This window comes from Thunnus albacares, chromosome 9 (genome assembly GCF_914725855.1).
Source record: "Thunnus albacares chromosome 9, fThuAlb1.1, whole genome shotgun sequence".
Taxonomy (NCBI): domain Eukaryota; kingdom Metazoa; phylum Chordata; class Actinopteri; order Scombriformes; family Scombridae; genus Thunnus; species Thunnus albacares.
In genome coordinates, this window is record NC_058114.1 from 32,360,154 (window position 1) to 32,380,993 (window position 20,840).

The 20,840-nt window shown below is 38.3% G+C and overlaps 1 protein-coding gene across 10 annotated transcripts in view; it reads right to left on the bottom strand.

Moving 5' to 3' along the window:
* The window catches only part of mcf2l2 (MCF.2 cell line derived transforming sequence-like 2), a 156,543-nt gene that overhangs the window by 109,543 nt on the left and 26,160 nt on the right, over window positions 1-20,840 (bottom strand). For 9 of the 10 annotated variants that reach the window (XM_044362745.1, XM_044362744.1, XM_044362750.1 and 6 more), the window contains exon 2: window positions 3,257-3,340. In XM_044362745.1, coding sequence (XP_044218680.1) covers window positions 3,257-3,340 — 84 coding nt within the window. Of the gene's footprint in view, window positions 1-3,256; window positions 3,341-12,580; window positions 12,913-20,840 lie in introns of those variants that run through there. The other variant, XM_044362747.1, reaches the window with a different exon arrangement.

Sequence of the window (20,840 nt, forward strand, 5' to 3'; positions counted from 1 at the left end):
ATCACAACACCACTCAAACAGTCCGCTGAAGGGCTTTTTTCTGTGTGTGTGTCTGTCAGAGCATGTTAGTCATTTTTGTGTGATTTCCCCTGTGAAGAATATGAGAACCAAACAGCTGTGTTACACATAAAGTCCTTCCCTCTGTGAATCCTGCTGATGATATGACACATAACACCAGCTTCAAAACTGCTGGGACTGAGCTGCAGATTCAGTATGTATCAGAAGGATTTAAAGTGAAAGTTTCAGTTCCAGCAATCATGAAGGACAGAGGAGAAGTGACAGTGGAAACTGTGAATAAGAGGATGTTGGTAATAACTTTATATACCAATAGAGCTTAACACGGGTTTGTTGCCATTTATTGACTAAAGTGAAGTGAAGCTGTGTTCGGATAGACAGGACATTATTGAGATACAGAATGTCGCAACATACAGCACAGACCAGGAGGGAAGGGAGTATTTTGCACCTCACTGGAAAGAATAAGGTGGAGTGGGTCTGTTATAACATCAACACAGACAAGAGGAGGAAGGGGTCTTAATACTGTACTGTAATATACAAGGGAAGTGTTGTCTGTTGTAAACACAATAGAGACAGGGGGAACTGTATGTAATAACATACAGTATAATCTAAATAACAGTGACATTATTGTAACAGTCGCCATTGACCCAATTTTTTGTTCTACACAAATTTTGTCTCTTAAATTCTGCTTTCTATGGAAGCCCTGAAAGGCAAGTGAGAAAATGTTTTTTCTGGAGATCCAATTTCTAAGTCTGATCTTAATTCTTTTCTCTCTTGTGCTCAAGAGTTAAGGAAAAAAAATTCACCTATTTTCACAGGTGAAAAAAAAACTTAGAAAAATGATCCTGACAAAACTTTTTTTCACAGATGAATTTTTTTTTTTTTTTTTTTTTTTTTTTAAATGGAACTATCCTGGCAAAACCTTTTTTTCCACTTGTTCTTACCTCATGAACACAAGAGAGAAAATCATTAAGATCAGACTTAGAAATTGGATCTCCAGAAAAAAAATGTTCTTTCTTGCCTTTCAGGGCTTCCGTAGCTTTCTAATACTGGCTACGGTAAAAAAAAAAGTAAGTTCACACAGTCTGCTACACATTTCTCAGAGCTGGGAACACACGTCCACATGTTTTAGGAGGCAATGTGACCTGACACCACCACATCCACAACAGATATCAGATTAAAAAGTCGTTGGTGCAAAGTTGCATTCAGTGTTAACTAGCTTACAGTTAGCAGCGTATTACTTTGCTTTGCAGCAGCAGCTCCATGTTTCTATGGTGAAAAACTGTAAGAGCTCTGATGCTTAACTTATCAGTCTGATGATGCAGGTCATTAAGTTATTAAGATGAAGCTGATTTATCAACATGAATTAAAGCTTTTCACCCAAATATGTAATATATAATACCTATTTTATTAATAATATAATTTAGAATAATCAGCATGTTACACAGCAACAACAACAGCCCATGTCATGGGAAACTGGACTGTGCAGTGTAATAGTGTAGTTAACTCAATGAGTCTCCACTTTGCACTCTGTGTTTTGGATGAAGAAATATTGTTTTGAACAGTCACACTCTTGCTTATGATATAATGTTGTTATATACACATACAAAAAATAAAACATACACACTCTCTGACAAGTCACCATGACAATTACAACAGTAAAGACCAGCTGATCTCAGTCCCGTGTGGGAGAAATGATCTGATTGGCGCTGCTGTGTAAATAGAGGTCGATGTCGATGATTTTCCTCCAGCTATGGCAGTCCATCACACTGTTAAAAGTTTGTTAAAGGTTACTGTCAGTTTAACTAAGTGTTGAACGAAGTTAACTTAGACAAAACAGCAGTTGTTGCTAGAACAGTCAACAGACTTGGTTTCATGTACTACTGGTTAGAGGTGTGGTTAAAGGGCAACTCCACCAATATACACATAAAGGTCTGTCTTCTTTAGTCAAAAGGAGTAATTCATCAACAAACTGGGGGCAGGAATTTAAAAGACATGGACATATACTGGGGAGGGTGTGATATGAAGATGCTATTAGTTGCATTATTGGAATGCAGGATCCAGTGTTTTTGGAACTTCACCCACAAAAGGGCTAAATCAGGATATGTCGGCCCTGCTGCATGGCTTGTGACCATTCTTCCTTTTGAACTATCTCTTGTGAGTTTCCCAGCTTTATGAAAGTGCAATGCTAAAAAAAAAAAAAACAGATTTCATGAAAAAAGCGGATCAACAACTTTCACATCAATTTTATACCTCCACTCATTTAAATGTGGTTTTGTTTCCTGTTTCAAGAAGACATTGTTCATCACATTTTACAGTCAACAGGTCTTCTTTTAGTAAGCACAGCTCAGAACACACTTCCAAATATAGAAAGTGAAGTGAAAAATGGAGAGAAAACAAAAACAGGCTGCAGACGAACCATCAGAGTTCAGTTATGAGACAAGTGTTCTGTGGAAATTGTATTTTTAAAATCCTGTTTCTACTTCTTTTGTCAGAAAACCAGAAATAATAGTTTGGTGTAAAACACAATAGAGAACATCCAAGTGCTCCAATCTTAGTGTGGGAAATGTCGCCCTTAAAGGATGAGATCACAGTTTTTCGAGTCAGTCTTAAAACAACATTCAAATCGAAGCTTCATATTAGCTTCAGTTGATTAAGAATTGATTTTTGCACAGAATGAAGGCTGTGGAGTTTGTCTGCCATCACTTTTACTGGAGTGCCGTGAGGAGAGGATCTTCTCATGGCAGCATGAACCGCAGGAATGATGGCAGCAAACATAAACGTTATCATTAGAGATATGCAGAAAGCCCAGTATTTGTATTTGTATCTGTATTTGTTGAGGCAGCAAAATTATTTGTATTTGTATTTGTATTTGAATAAAAGTGGAAAAGAGGCTTAAAAATCCTGTTTTTGTTTTTATTATGCTTTTAATTTTAGAAAATTAAAGTGTTACAATAAGTGTTCATGAATAAATTACCTTATGATATATATGCATGAATAATGTATTTGTATGCAGGCACACCCCTAGTTATCATTCTACATATGGGCATGTAATACTGTTTTAAGATAGACTTGAAAAAATGTGAAATTATCCCTTAAATTTGTGTAACTCAACATGTTGTGTCTTAGATCAAAAACTTGCTACAGTATTATGGTTAAAGTTAGACTATCATTGTTGCAGTTTACATTGATGGGAGCTGGTGGTGCTGACTGTAAGACAGTGGGGTGTTTTGTTACGTACCTGAGAGCAAGGCAAACTGGCGATGAAGCTGCTCTATGATGTCTACAGCGAGCAGGGGCCTGATCTCCTGCTGCATGATCTCATCTGCAGAGGAGAGACACACTGATCAGTCATACACACTAACATGTATGATCGTCCATGACTACTAGACAATCAGTGAGGGCAAACACACATTCAGACGTTCAAAGAAGAGAATCACAAGATCAGTCATTTAACCAAACTGTAGCTAAACTGATCAGAGGTTTTTTCTAAAGCGTGAATTCATAAATACATACTGTGAAGATGGCAACTAAAATATCTTTTAAAAATGTCATCAGTTTAAGGCTCTCCATAATAAGAACCAGCTGTAATTCAGTCACATTATATCAGACTCATTGAGTGTTCATTACATACCACAATACAAAAGTGTCTGAATCTGAATCTACTCTCAAGTGGGGCTAAAGTAACAAAAATGTAAGGTCATAGGGTCATTAAAATCAAAAGGTATTATGAAATATCTTGTGTTCAAAGTGGACATTTTGAGCTGAGGCCAAGACCAAAGCACTAGCGAGGTGTATCTTGGCTGTAGACCTCTGAATCATTGCCCATATCTGCAGTTTGTTCAGTTTGTCCTTGTACTCGGAAAACAATCAAGCCAATTAGAGCCTTGAAGGATTAAGAATGTCAACTTCCTGTGCCAGAGGCTGAAAAATAGCAACATCCGTGAAAAACTGTGACAGAAAAACAGCCATAAAAACAAGCAGCTGTACAGGTTGTTTCAAGGCGACTTAAAGAGAGTTAGGTGAAAATGGAGCTTCCCAAATCCCACTGACATTTTTTTTAAATAACTAAAACTGCAGCTTTGTGGAACATAAGCTTTCTCAATAGTGTATCACGTTGTTCACTCCATATGTTTAGACAAGGACAGTCATTTTCTATCTAATATCATTTATTATTCAATATGTCTGTTTTTTGCGGCCGTTGATGAACCAGCATTTCCCATAAGCCCAAGACCATCGCTGGTTCAATGTCATGACTCGACAGATGTGCCAAGATCATGGGCAAGTTCAAAAGTTGAAAAAATGACATCAAAAGATTGTGTTGGAGAATTTTTTAGATATGGATGAAACCAAGTTACTATGATGTGAGTACCCATACAGCCGTGTTGGTAAATTTCGATGGGAGCTGTAGTTTTTTAATTGTGCACAAAGTAATCATTGTATAACTTTACTCAAGTCACAAAATTTAGATAGATGACTTCAACTCTCTATAGAAACTTTTAAATCAATGCTGATCATGCTGAAAAATGTAAACTACATAATGAAGTGAAAACAAAAAGGCAATTGAGTCTTATTATCAGGCCAGGAGAGATGGTCAGACTGATTAACTGACCAACATGACTATTCTTAGGTCCCATCCCAACTTCACCAAAAGTAATTGAAGAAGCTGACAAGAGAACAGAACTCAGAACATGTCACATGTCTATGTTTCTGTTCCCTTCCATTTCAGAGTTCTACCTTTTAACAGTAATCATCCATCCTCCTGACCTCATCAGACAACCTATTTTTTTTTTTTGGTAAGTTTCAAAATTGCTAAGCTTCAAAGTCATCTGATTAAAAAGCGGTTTTCTACCTCATTTGGTGAAAACTGGGTCATACATGCATGCTGTCATTAAATGTAGCCTATTCTGTAACTGACCATTTCTGACATATGTGATATATATATATATATATATATATATATAGGGAAGTTGAACAAAGCATTCCCAGACACAGCATTGAGTGTGTCTGTGTCTCCATGCGTAAGTCCTTCCCCTGCACTGATTTAATGATTATTATGGTTCCCCTGCACCCTGAAGCTCTAAGCACAGTGTATAGTGAACAAACCTTTCTCTGTCACTGAGAATAAAGACGTGCATTAATACTGACCATGCTTTATTACTCTAAAACATGCCTGGCTAGGTTGTGTGCTGGTGGGGGGGGGGGGGGGCTGAAAGACAGACTTACAGAGAGAGAGAGAGAGAGCACACTGGCTGGCTTTTAATGGAGTCAATATCAATACCTCTGTTCTTAGTATCTGAGTCTGCTGATCTACCGAGGATATTAAAAATCATACATCACAGTATCACACACACACAAATGCATACGCCACCTAAAATCTGTCTTTTGAGCATCATACTTAAACCACACGCTTATTCATTAACAGAAAGCTAAGACTGTGAGGCATCATAAATATTCAAAGGGTCTTGATTATGTCACCGCACATGATGTGAAACTTGAGTGAGAAATTTCACTCTTGATGAAAACAGTCATTTCACAAAAAGAACACAAGGTCCGATCATTAGTTTCTTCCACAGCTTTCAACCACTTCTTCAGTGGATAGAGTCCAGTTAGAAGCTCTGGGAGAAGCTGGTAAGTAGACCTTGAGTAAAATTATACTGTATATATTTTTTGTCAAATAACTTTTTAAGGAATATGTGAAACCAGACACTGAAAGCATTGGAAACCATTGCAAACATGTGCAAGGATTAGCACTTGTAGTAGTGTCATTTTGTCCAAACTAAAGGTGTAATACAAAGCTACTATCTGTATCTGTCTATTTCACAAAAATATTTATATCTTACATACACTGTATATTTATCCTTCATTTAAATGCCCACAAACTACAAACAATAGTACAATATTTTAACCACAAACTAAAATTAATCAAATTTAAAGCAGCAACTGAGTCTAAGTAAAAACTGTGTAACTGGTCTTGGTGGAAATGGTGGAAATACAGCAGGAGGTTTTAACGGTGGGAAAAACTGGTATATTGCATACATCTGTTTTAAAATGTTTTTGAAAATGAGAAATCTAGTAACAAAAACCTGAAAAGCAGTACAATAGGTCATAAATGCCAGTGGCCTGGGTTGGATGGATGGCTCAACAAAACGGGAGACCGTTTCACATTTCCAATTGTGAGTCAACTCTGTTTTTTAAAAACCATGATGACAATCATCCCCTGACTTTAACCATGTGGTTATTATTGTAACCATGGCAATGGAGATAATAACTTAAACCCACACCATGTTTCCTTAACCGTAACAAAGTGTTTATTTTAAAACTATGACCTTTTCCTAAACCTAACCAAACCTCAACCATAGTGCTGTCACATCGTAAAACATCATCGTTCTTCAGATCTGTTTTTGGAAAGCACAGACAAATGATTTCGGCACCAGATTAGAAAACGCACCTATGTGTCCTTCTGGAGTGCATGGTCAGTTTGAAGGACTAGTTGGGTTTTTTGCATGCACATTTGAGATAAACTAACTTCAGTTTATCAGTTTCGGTCTTCTGTCAAGTTGCACAAGCTGCCAGGCTTCCACATCAGATCATGAGGTAAAAAACACTCAAGCTTTGTTCTGCAATGCACAACTAAATCTAGTGAAAACTGTTTCAAAGTTACTGAGGATCAAACTTGCTGAATATCTTAATATTGAACCAAGAATATCTACACCTCCATGTTTTTAAATTCCAATGCTGTTCATGTGTTCAGAGCACATTATCTGTTCTTTTCCCAATAATTTTATTGAGAATTGTTACTTGTATTCACTAACATCCCCAGTCAAAACACAGTAATTAGGACTATCCTCCATGTTTAATGAAATTCCAACTGATGAGTAAGGATTTCTGGCACAACTCTATCTACTTCCAAGGTGCATAGAGAAGGAAAGAAGTCTGAAGTCTCATAATAACTCCTTATACTTCAAGTGTTGCTGGAGTCTTGACCACTTCATGAAATTCCAACTGGACAATTAATGACCTCTCCAACAATAAAATTAAAATAGCTGCAGAACAGGAAAACCCTGTTGTACATAGTAATCCTCAAAATTCACTTTTACGGAAAGTAAATGAGGAAAAAGGTACTCAAAACACTGTGTACACAAAGGAGGATGGGGCAGAAGTGTTCTCTAGCTGTCCAGGAACATAGGGAACAGCGGGGTTATGCAACCAGAGCCAGGCACTTGAGCAGGGAGGATGCTCTGTATTGTTGGAGCATCAAAGTAGAAAGGAGTGGTGCAGACAGACATGATGTATGGCCACTTCAAGGCACGACAAAAACACTCTGTTCTTAGTAACTGACTGAAGAGGCAGAGGGGAAGTGCAGGAAGAACTAATATAAGCAGCTGTCAGATACACAGTCAGATACGTGTAAACACTCTAATGAGACCAGCGGGATTCTTGATTTGGGAGAATAAATATAGAAACGTTTTCTAGCCACACACTACAATTAACTGCAAGCTAGTTAACTGTCATTTGTTTCTATGTTGGGAAACTACTCGTGTTCATTCTAACCACAATTATGGTCTCATGAGAAAGCTGGAAACCCTGAAGGGCCTCTTGAAAGGTCAGGACATCGCTCAGTTTGACAAAAGGAGTTCCTACTTAGCAAACTAAGAGCACTGTAATAATGAATGACTGCCTCAGAAAAAGGTAGACTGTCTGTGCCAAGCTCAACTGTACATTAGATAACGTTTTTCCAGAAGGGAGTGACAAAGAAAGCACTATAAGATCAGGTTAATTACAGAAAGACATGCTACTACAATAAAATGATCCTTAAGCCGTGGATGAATCTGCAATGCACAATTTACATCCAGTGCCGAAGTTTAGTGCCAATGCAGCAAGTCGTTTGCCCTCGATGTAGTGAAGCGAACAGAAAGGATGTGGAGGTTGGAGTGGTGGATGAGAGTGCAGCACATCTGACTTTCATGCAGGAGACTGGATTCCACAGAAAGGCCCCCATAGAAAAACACAGGTACAGTACAATGAAAGGCAGTTAGTATCCAACCAACCAGACAGCAAGTGTCTATAAATATAAGTATCTAAACAGGATAGACTGTATGTACGGTAGAACACGTTAGATATATATGAAACATATAGGTGAATATTGTCTCTGTTGGTGTAAGATTGAGTGCAATATAAATAGGGTAAATATAAATAGTGGAGTGCAAAAGAACAGTGCAGAGTTTGGGTAGTTCTGTTTAATTCACAATTTTGTAGACTTAGAGGAAGGAAAGAGTCACCACAATAACTTTCAACAGTCTCAAGTGGATTGTAAACCACTGCGCAGTGTTTTGGCACAGATAAGCCTTTAAATTAATGGATCCATTTAAACCAGTTTTACTGAATCATATAATATTTCATTATATCACTGGTACAACACACCTCAGCCTGGAGCCCTAGTCATGGCGTGAGACGAGGGGAAACTCAAATGGTTCTGATAAACATATCTGAACAGGAGAACCAGAACCGGTTCCCAGTAGGTGAGATCAGTCCAAGTTCAAGTGTTAACATTCAATCTGCATACAAGCATACATTGCCTGGATAATGACATCCAATCCATTCTACCCACACCGTGATCAGATCTCAATAAGCAAACTAGCAGGGCTGATGGACTTGGAATGTCCCAGGTCAAGGGAATCAATGCAGTGGATAGGGGTCGTTTTTTCCTAGCAAAGACTTGTACCTTTTTCTAGACATAAGATAGCAGGAAGAAGCGTAGTTATGTGACCTTTCAACTTGCTGGGTGGATTTTCTCACGGATCTGGTTATAATGTACAGACCCAGAACAACCCAGGCTCCTTCCACATATTTGAATACAGTTAGTTTGTACGTTGTTAGCTACCTACAGCTTATGCTTGTACAGTTGGCACATTGGCTTGTGTTAAACATATGTGAATAGAGCAATGCCAAAATAAGTATTGCATGTGAAAATAGGATAGGTGTTGACAGTGATTGCCACAAGGTCAACTCAATAACTGTTCTGGAGGTTTTCATCATATCACACTTCATCTTCCTCAGCAAATTTGTCATGGCAGACGTTCAAATGTTTGTTCCTCTGAGCACTGAGGACTTTTGTCCGTATTAGCTCGTCTGTATCATTGTCATTAAAATTCTTGGTTGTTCTAACTTACAATCTTCTTGAGTACTACCACATTCGCACATTTTCAGATAAGGTGTTCAGGAAAAGCATTTGATCTATCTTTACTTGCTAGAAAGGTGTTTATTTCATCTACAAACACATAACAGGAGCAGTTAACACAGTTGCAAGATATTTCAGAGACAGAGCCTGTAATAACATTTTGTTGACTGAACAGCCCAAGTAGCTGTAGCCTCAAAATGAAAAAGCAGCAGAACCACTGAAACACCAGTTATACTGCAGGTGGCTCTTGGAAAGCAACTCATGGAAGCTCAAGGAAGCTGGTGACAACTGATTGAGCACACACATGGCTGATCCTCTGCCATGCTGTCAGGTGTCTGAACTACAGGTTCCTATGGCAACACATTGACGGTGCCAACACTATTTCACCCCCTGTCTGTACACACAACATACTGTACGCACCTTGGTTGTCACCTTCATCCATCTGTTCTAAATTTAAAAGGATTAAGCAGCGGGATCTCACACACTGTCACTGCTGCTGCTGCTGCTGGTATTCACAGACAGACTGAGCTCAACATTCAGGAAGTAACCTCATCAAAAACACAGTGTGATCTATGGCAAAGACTAAAATCACCTAGATAACATACAGTGACACCATTTTTTTGCAGTTTTGTTGCTTACATTTATCAGTGTTGATTAGGTTACCGTTCAGAAAACACTTCCTCTCTTCTCTTACAAATGTTACATTTCTCAACAAGTGACTTCTATATAGTCTCATAACCCATACAACATTTTCAAGTGTGTGGTCTAGTGTGCCTGGTACAGAAATTGGTAATATTTTAGTATATTATAGATTTAACTATAGAAAGGTAATAGCGATGTATGAAACATATCTTGATCTCAATATCTTGAAAGAGCCAGGAATTAGTAAATTGACCAATAACTCATGTAAGTACTATAATATAACATGTGAAAACTTGACACATATTTGAAAAAATCTGAACCCGTCCTTTAAGTATTACCTCTAAAATATCCATTAAATATCAAAAGTAAAATACTCATTACGCAGAATGGCTTCTTCTACAGTATTAAATGAATGTACATATAAAAAGTATTTTAATGTTACAGGTGATCCAGGTGACGTTTGGTCTAACTACCCGAGATACTGTTGGCCACACTCATGCTGCACCCACACAGCTGATTCCACTTCTGGCTGATTAGACCTCTTCTCAGCACTGAGTGGGCGTGTGCAGACTGACTGACATCTCCCTGACTCTCCTGTTAGCTTTGTTGCACCTGTTAGCGTGGGACAAAGTACACCTTCATCATTCTTGTTAGTTCAAGTAATTCTGCCAGAGCAGAATCCTCATCAGCCAAAATAGTGATGATCAAACAAGTTTTTTGTCATACAATAGTTTAGTGTTAGCATGGAGCCTGTCATTTTCTGCATTAATAAATGTTTTTATATTAACAAGGATCAAATCACTGGTGTCGCTCATAGTCACTTATTTGTTCATTAGTCCATTTGTTTATAGTAGCTCTGTTAAACCCACTGCTCACTCACGGCCCAACATCCAAACAGCAGACACACAAAGTTAGCGACCAGCTAGTCAACAGATTGTAGCATTTAGCAGCTAAGGAGCCAGATATTCCTCTCAGGAGTTTGTGAAGATCAAACCAGAGCTAAAAGCTAAAAGGAGAGTGAATACTGGACTTACGTTCACCAAGTGGACAGAAATATGACTCCAAATGAATGTGAATGTTGCGCTGTACATGCTGGATGTGTGAATAGGCAGCTGTTTGCTAACAGGTTAGCAATATCAACTTTAAAAGGTAACGAGTCAATGTTGCGTTTTCAGCTTTCGTTTGTCTATTTGGTCTCCAAATAGTATCCAAAGATGATTATCGTCATACTTTACAGGGCTCATGGTGAGTCAAATTAAAATGCTCACCATGGATAATACAAAAATAAGTGGATAAATACTGTTAACAAAAGAGCTAATTTAGTTGGGGTATTATCACAGTTTAGCTAATTTACTAATGTTACTCTGTTACTAACCTCAATGACATATGCATAAATCTAGCATAATATTAACCTACCTTGTATACAAATAAACGATTGAATTACCATATAAATCAAATGAAATGTACCTTGAAAACACATGAAACAAAAGCTAAATAACAACACACTAAAATAGAGTGGTCTGTCCATTCACCACTACGGTGCACCAAGAGCTTTCAAGTATGGCACCAATGTGCGTTCACGCGCTACACAGTGACGTAATGACCCTTCCTTCTTTTTAGTTTCCTTGGAACTCGCCAGGAACTCCAGTTCTTTATGATATTTTCCTGTTTTTGACCCTCTTCTCGTACATTTACGCTGCAATAGAATCCACACTCATCTTTCCGTTGACCTTGTACACAATTGCAACCCATCAAAATTCTCTTTGTGTTCTGTGTGAACACACTTTAAAGTTGCCAGTGGTCCAGGTATAATCACTCTATATGCCCTTCGCTCCTTTAGTTTTTGGAAATTCCTCAAACATTAGCATGTATTGCTAGCATGGAACCTATCATTTGCAGTAAAATTGTGTTTGCTGAAATGCTAGCAAGAAGCCTGTCCTACAACGCTTTTGTCTTGGTGACGACATAGTGAGTTTATTACCACAATTTCACATACATCAGTGTTTAATAACTATGAAAGGCACTGAGTATCAGAGGTTAGCATACAGCCAACAAATAACACCCTCCAGCCACATTCCACAGACTGAGTATCCCTGAGGCTGACTACCAGAAATGCTACTTTACTTTATATAACTGAAACACAATACAGACAGTATGAGCTCCATGTCCACCTCATTACTATTTAGCCTTGATATGCCTTGAAAAAGACCATTTAAATATGCTTTAAAGTTAAAGTAACCATCACAGAAAGATCCATTTTAAAGCACAAGTAGGTCAGTAGTTAGCCTTGGGCAGAACATCAACATAATGGTGTAGAGACTAAACTGAAATTCCATCATCAGCTGATTAAAAATAAAAGGAAATACTTGTTAAACTAAGTCACCTAACCAGCAGGCTCTAATGGAAAAGACTGGTGAAATGGAAAAAAGATGACACAAGGCAGACAGGGAGAAGCGTGGCTGGCAACAGACATGCGTGTGTTCTTGCCCAACAGTTTGCTGTGGTGTGTAAACACAGCCCATGAGAACAAGACAGTGTGTTGAATATATACATATCTGTTCACATATTTAACAGTAGCCTACACGAGTATTTGCACTCTAAATATCCAGCTTTACATAACTTTTTCAATTGGTTTTGATTGTTTTTAAGTGTTACTTAAGTGATGAAGTGAGACTAAATTACTGAAGATGTCTATGCAGGTTTTACTGTGTGTTTGTGTAGGTGTGTGTGTGTGAACATTACCTATAATATGTTTTACACTCTTCATCTTAACACCTTTGTGGCTTGAACACACGCACAGGCGTCAGCGTAAATCCCTCCAGGAAAAGCGGTAATCCCAATAATCTCATTGCATCCTAAATCAGTGAGGACAACACAATATCCAGCAGCAACCACGGTCAGTCAAAAGCAGCTGCTTCTTCATCACCATCACCATCCTCGTCACAAACTCTTGACTGTTCCAGACGTCCAGGCAAACTAAGCTCAAGCTCTCTCTCTCTCTATCTTTTTCTTTTCTCCTGTTTCACACACACACAAACAAACACACTGCCGGAGCAGAGCCTTGGTATTGGTCTCGTCTGTGGTCAGTTTTTCCAGCTCCAGCTGTAGCTGCTTTGAGCAGCAAACAGCCTATCAGAAGTGAGAGAGGGAGGGCAGTCAGACTGACTGTGTGTGTGTGTGTGTGTGAAAAAAGAAAGAGATGGAGGCATGAAGAGGGAGAGAAAATGAAACACAGAGTGGGGCTGAGCTGCAGTGTGTGTGTGTGTGTGTGTGTGTGTGTGTATGCGTGGGTTAGTGTGTGTGTATGCGTGGATCCAGTCATGTGTGTTTCATTTTTTGCAGGCTGGATGTTATGCTCATCAGAGGATGTGTGTGCTGTTGTGTCTGGAAGCTTGTAGTATTTTCATGAGGTTCTTGCTAGACTGCAAAATGTCAGCCTGTGAAAGTAACCTTTATAGACCAGGTGATGGACTTGAACTGTGTCCACTAAAAGTCTTCAAAGAGCAGAAAAGAGATGAGAAGTGCAGGAACAAGCGTAAAAAAAAAAAAATCAACATCAAAATGCATACATTTACTCAAAGAACTGTTTTATTTTCAGCTACTTTATTATAATTGCTTTTAATTATAGTCTGAACTACCCAACAGCATATAAAGTAGCTAAAATTAGCTTACAGTACTGTACTTTTGATGAACGATGACAGCGACAAAAACATTGCCTTTCCTGTCACTGCCTCACAATTAAAGCCACTGTGTGTTTGGCCGGTTGAACTCTTAATGTGATTTGGTTCAGTGACTTTATTAGCATGGTTGCAAAAGCAGCATTACAAGTCAACATACACAGATCTATTATAGAAGACAATTAATCACCATTATTTAAAATTATGAAAAACTATCCCCTAACTTATTGTTGATGTGTGCATTTGAATGTGTGTGTGTGTGTGTGTGTGTGTGTGTGTGTGTGTGTGCGCTTATTGTTAACAAAAATACTTAAGGAAACACGTGTGCCTTCCATCTCCCTGCTCTGTTCTTTCCACTGTTCTACTGTTCTCATAGCGGATGAATGAACTGTACAAAGTGATAGAATTATATGTAAACACACACAATACACATGCATGCATGTGTGCACAAACACAAACACACACACACACACACACACACACACACACACAAAGTCCAGCTGGACACAAACACAAACATGGAAACACATGGATTGTAGATAGTGACATACAGTAGGCACATAGAAAACTGCACATGCACTTATATACAGACACACACGTGCAGACACACACACACACACACACACAAACACACACATTGTTTTCAATACAATGCCTATTGAGTTGTCAGATGTGTTTTGGGAACTACTTCCTACAAGAGCATAAACACTACTGTATTCCCAGGCGGGTAATGTGTGTGTGTGTGAGATTCTTCATTATTCTCTCCCATTGTACATGAGCTTCTAAAACAAGAACTTTGACCGAAGGAAGCGAAAAAGCATGACTTGCGGTCAATTCTTTCATCAAACACACATTAATACATCCACATGAAACTGAGGTTTATCTAGAAACATCAGATTGTCACAATGCTAGACCATCATTACTGTTTCCCACACGTAGATATTAGGGATGTGCAGAAAGTCCAGCATTTGTGTTTGTATCTGTATTTGTTGAGGCAGCAAAATTATTTGTATTTGTTTTTGTATGCGAATAAAAGTGGAAAGAGGCTTACAAATCCTGTTTTTTTGCTTTTATTACGCTTTTAATTTTAGAAAATTAAAGTGTTACAATAAGTGTTTATGAATAAACTACCTTACGAAGGAACCATAACCCTAACCCCTAGTAGATACACAACAGTATTACAGCTTATGCTCATACACCACTAACTTGCTTTGCAAAATATGTTTTGAAGGAAATGTAACTTCTACCTGGAAAACTGTATGTTCACTGGAAACATTGTCTTTTTCCAATAAAGGAAGTGTGACATCCTTATGGCACATACGCTGTAGGAATGGGGTCAGTGTGAATGGTTGGATGTACAAAGTGGTCTCATATCCTGCTTCCTACACATTGTTAGGTTCACGCAACTAAAACAAAAACTTATCTTGTCCCATGTATCACGTCAGGATAGATTTTTTTTTCAATATTTACCCAAGACTACTATCTTTTCCTTACCTTAACAAAGTGCTTTAAGTTACCTAGACATAACCGTAAAACATCAATTCTTGCAGGTTTGGATATCACAGGAAAACATATGAAATGCATTGAATGCTAAAGGCCCTGAACACCCACACAGGTGTTCCTGCTTATTCCAACTGATGAGACTTCTGCTTAGGTTGAAGCTGGGTGGAGCCATGCTAAAAGGTGTAACTTCTCCCACTCAAACAAATGAAAGAAGAAAGAAAACTAATAGGTGGGTTAGAATAAAGAGTCTAATTAGCAAAATAAGTGAGAGCACTTGTGTGGGCAGATCATTAGTGTGTAGGGCTTTTCATATTTTGCAGATAAATTCTGTATGAACATGAATCTTATTGATGTATATGATTTTTTTGCTTTCACAAGCTCATTGGGGAAGACAGTCATCTTTCCAACTTCTGCAATTGCACATGAATGCATCATTCTGACTTTTCAATTCAACTGCATGGCCACTTTTCTTTTCTTTTTTTATACAAAACTAATATTTGTATGGAAACACTGCATCACTGCAAATTTATACTTGTGCTAAATTACAATGAAATTCAAAAGTGTACCACAGCAGCATTATGTAAGCAACGTTTAAAAGAGTATTATTGCAATAAAATACAATAGAAATACAGAATAAAACTCAACACAAACTAAATTGCCTCCGTAGTGTACAATTTAGAAAATAACAAAAATACACTCCTAGGTGCTGTGATATAAAAAAAATGGACTTTGGATTGGTTTGCTTATCCACAGGTGCTTACAATGTGACTGGAGGGACATTTAAAGCTGAACTAATCATGATCAAATAACTATGACTGTATAATGTAAATAACAATGAACCCACAAAGAATTATTGCTTGACTCTGCAGTTACCCTCAGATCCACAAAGCATTTTAGTGCCTTTCAGCCTGCAACTTTACAGTTTCTATTTAGTCTCAGCACAAGCAGCTGGCAGGTGGATCATGTAAGACATATTTAAAGGGAGGGAGATTATTGCAATCAAATGAAAATAATACAAAATAAAACAACACAACACAAACTATATTGCTGTCGGATGTTGCTTTTAACACAACTTTACCAAGCGATGTGGCAATACGACACTGTAATAGGATAATGAGAGGCTGTGTTTACATGGCACATTGATAACAGAGTGCATGTGTACACTGTCAGCAGTATCAAACAGGAGGAGGATGGAAACACAGATTTCTGCTTTTAAATTTGACTGTTTTGTAGGTTCATAAAAAAATCTTCTTCTTCAAGAAACAGAAAACTTGCCATTTTAAAAAAACGCAGTGAATTTAGAAGTACTGTATGAATGCCTCTGTATGGTTTAACGTGCCAGCTCAATAACACAGTACTCAAGTATGAACGGTATATTGCTGTATGTCTATGTATATATGTGTGTGTGTGTGTGTGTGTGTGTGTGTGTGTGTGTGTGTGTGTGTGTCAGTTGGGTATGGACTGCAGTGTCTCAGTCTACCTTGCTGTATCCACTTAGCAGCAGACCTCCCACACACTCACAATAGAGTCTGTGTTAAAAAGCTTACATAACAGAGGAGATTACACTGAGACACTGAGTCTCTATCTGAAGGCTGGTCCAGTGCTAAACCACAGGGCTGATGATCGCTCTGTGGCACGCTACAAATATGGGCATTGTTAACCAAAAGGCCACATATATGCTGCTTCACCTGGATGTTCACACTGGTGTTTTGGTATCATGGCCATGGAAATTACTTATGTACGGTGTGGTTAAAATGTTATTAAGACTGTATATTTGGGTACTAGTTTAACCACAGTTCTATCATTTATCATACATGCTACATTATTGGTGGATTCTCAGCTCAATAGTGAAACAGACCTGACAATCAGCTGTGTGACCGCTGAGTCCAGTTTACATTATATATTTCTAATTGACATTGTGGGTGTATGTGATGTGCTGTTGTGTTGTTTTTTTTTTTGTTTTTTTGTGCTTTGTACTGTTGTTGTTGTGCTGTTGTATGTTTTGATTGTCGGGGACTACGGATGCAAATTAGCTTCGAGCTAACTCCAGTGCAGTGCATCTTTAATGTGTAAAACTGCACACTGTCCCAATCAATAAATCAAATCAAATCAAACATGTTTTACACAGACAGTGATGGGGAAGCCACTTTGAAACTATATTCCTGAAGCTACAAGCTATCAAGAACCTTCTACTGTTCATATAATAAACAAATACACTACAGTATATTGTAGTGTCATTTTTTACAACACAAAATAAATTAGTCCAGTTTTTGGAGACTTCAGTCTGCACTGAACTTCCATACACTTCACTGCATGGAACTAGACTTCACCTGTCTCCCCTTTCTGTCAGCATGCTTTCACTCTCCATCAAGTTCAGCTCATTAAACTAATCAAAGGCTGTATGTGTGTTAGGAGATGTGGCTCTTTAAAGTAGTATACAGCTATTTTTTGGTTCTTGTAGTGGTGCAGTTTGACAGAACGAAGCTCCTTCAGGACAGGTCAGGAGTCGGTCCCATTCTCACTGTTCCACACTAGAACCCAAACTGATTTATTGGCCTATCAGATCATCGCAGATATATTGGTATCAGCATATATACGTACAGTAAGTCAGCCGATAAATGAGAGAAAGTACAGAAATGTCAAAACACAACAGTGACAAATTGATTTTCGAACTGTAAAACCTCCTGCCCAGTACATTTCTTCATCGCTTTTTTTTGTTGTTGTTGGTGTTAAAAAAACAAATTAACCAGGGAAGGTTCAGAATCTGCACAGGTGATAGAACCAGATTTCAATCAGTCTTTCTTCTTTGTAGTGTTTGGTCGTGATACTCACTACGTAGTGGAAACATTAAAAACAGAACCTTGAAAGTAGCTACAGTACCTGCCGGCTACTGGGAAATGTAGTCAAACTAGTAGCTTTGCTACTATACTGAACAAAATGACGATTAAATGACGAGACAAGAAAGTCTAGTCATCTCTGTAGTCACCTTCTCTGGTCTGTCATGTGACCTGAGGCACTCTCAATTCACAGCAGAGGTGAGAAGTTCACATGGCAAACACTATCTGTCATCCATAAACAGACACTCACAGAGGTCAGTAAATGGACGTGCTGCGTGGATTAGAGTGGACAGCACAGAGGAAATCTACTACTGTACAAGTAGGGAGACAGAGACAGAAAGATAATATGCTTTAGCCTGAATGTGAAGCAGACCAGCTCACAGGGTGGACAGACTGATTAACACAGGAGGAATTCACACCAACTCATCCCACAATCAAAATTATTGCTATGATTATAATTGATTTCTGACATGTTTTTTGTCTTGTTTTTTTTACTATATTAGACAAAGAGACTTGTAAAGAGATGTGTAAATGTATTTCTATCTCTCTGATTGGAAATCGTGGCTGAGAATAAGGAATCTGAAAGAATAAAAACAACTTTGAGGATATAACTGAAAATATTCCTGCATGAAACAACATTTTCATTTATTTATTTATCCTTGTTACACTTTCTATTCATATTATTGCTTTTTGTCATTAAGTCTGATTTAGTGGCACTATGAATGAATGAATATAGTTTAAAGCAGACATTAGAGCATATATTTTCCTATTGCTCTTATAGTTTTTAAGGATTTTTTTGTACATTTCTTGCTCATCATACTGTTATAATAACTCAAAATGTTTAGTACACAATCACATCCCCCCTGCTGCCTAAACGAAACATCATTTATTAATCTTTCCAAGTTTATCACTCATTAAGCCATATCAAGCCACAATGAGTTGCCTCCTCATCACTGCAGTCCCATCATGCCCTCCATCTGGGAATATTTCTCTTATACTTCCTGAAGTCCAAACATTGGTCGTACTGTTAAGCTGTTCTTTCCTCTGACAGGACTTCAGGATTTTAGTTGAGTAATAAAAAAAGCGAAAACTTTCTTCTCAGCAGGCCTGCAGTCTACTGCTGGTACAAGTCGACATGTGACGAACACACCCTGAGCCTGCAGGGCCTGAGCATCTCATGACCTGCTCTGAGAAGGACAGCAGGGACACACACACACACACACATACACACATACATCAATCCCATGATTTTTTTTTTTTCTTTAATGTTCCTCAAGTCAGAGTAATCAGACATGTTTGTCATGACTCTCGCAACCTAGCAACAATATCGTGATCATGCTGTGATCTTTAGGATTGATAGGAAGCAAATAATGAAACGTATCTATGCATTGATCTCACATTCTAAATGTGACTTTGTTGTGTGAACGGTAAAAGCTGTTTCTGCCGACTGACTGACTCTCACGTGTTCGTAGATCGTGCTGGCCAGAGGAGGATGGCGGTGCAGAAAATGCTTGGCCTACTTTACATAAAAAAAAAAAACATCAACCTCTGTCTGTCTCTTTGATGGAGGCAAACCATGAGTCACCTTAAAGCTCTCTCTCTCTCTCTCTCTCTCTTCAGCTGAGGCTTATCCTTTGTTCTGTGTGTCAACTACTGTGGATATGACTGATATCCTTATTTCATTCCAGTGATTGAATTGTTCCTCCGGGTATGTTACAAATATACCGTACTGCACTATGAGAAGACATAATTGAAGATAAATGTAACTCTCTCTATATATATATTCTTTGTTGTATCAAATATAAAATAAAAAGAGTGACAGAAAATAGTCATTCTTCACACACAACCGCTCACACATATTGTAAAGAGCTTGTGTTATTTTTGGGTGGTCGTTCCTCAAGGTCCAGGGACGGGGGTTTCCTATTAGTTCTCAGGAAGAAGGCGTCAGTGCGAGAAGACAATCAGAGGATGTCTAATGACAGGATCCGCTGATAACAGGGCTCTCTCTCACACACACACACACACACACTTACACAAACACACACTGTTCCAATGAATATCATTATCACTTCATGAAACATGTACGACTGACAAACAGGCACGGGTCTGACACTGTCTCAACACTGAACGCAAGTGTTGACTCAGTACAGACGCTGCACAAATGAATGTCATTATCTTTATGTGTACGTGTGTTAATGTGTGTGTGTGTGTAGTCGCGCTTGTTGTTGTCACCGTAAATCTAAGCGTGCCTGGTCTTGAACTCGATGGTCACACATAACTCAATGGTAATGAGAAGACTCACACCAAACACATCTGTTTGTCTCCAGTAAATCACTGGCTGCAGAAATCCATGCTAAAACTTTAGCATACACTAATAACAAGCTGCTTAGAATCCAGAGTGCATTAGTGTTATATTACATATGTTATAGTTGTAGTTATATAGCATCTAAAATATCAACTTTTCCTTGTTTTCAGCTTTGTGACAATGCACTCTTCATTGATTTCATTGGTTGTGAACACTACTTTTTCCACACCAAAAACTGTAACTGTGTTCCATATTACTTGAAATCGCCGCCTTGAGTTGTGCGATGACATAATAAAATTTTTTCCCATAAATTTCCTTCCATCCCGAATGACCTGACTGCAGCAGAAGGGGTGTGATGAGGGAACGGATGGAACCGAATAGATCCAATATAAGTGAGGAAAGTGGACCTACACTGCAGACTGTGTTTGCTACATGACATATGAATACATTGTAAGGGCTCATATGATAGACCTCATACACATCTCCTGTATAAAAAGGCTATTAAAGTTTATTTAGTGTTTTTTCTCCCAAACTGCTTAAACAAACCAATACGGAAAACTCTCATATCATACTGTATGAATTTTTCAAATGAATGCACGCTTCCTTCCACTAGCATTATAGGAATATTAGGAGTTGGGTCATCAAGATAAACAGCTGTTGGTCCAGTTGGGGGGGCATTA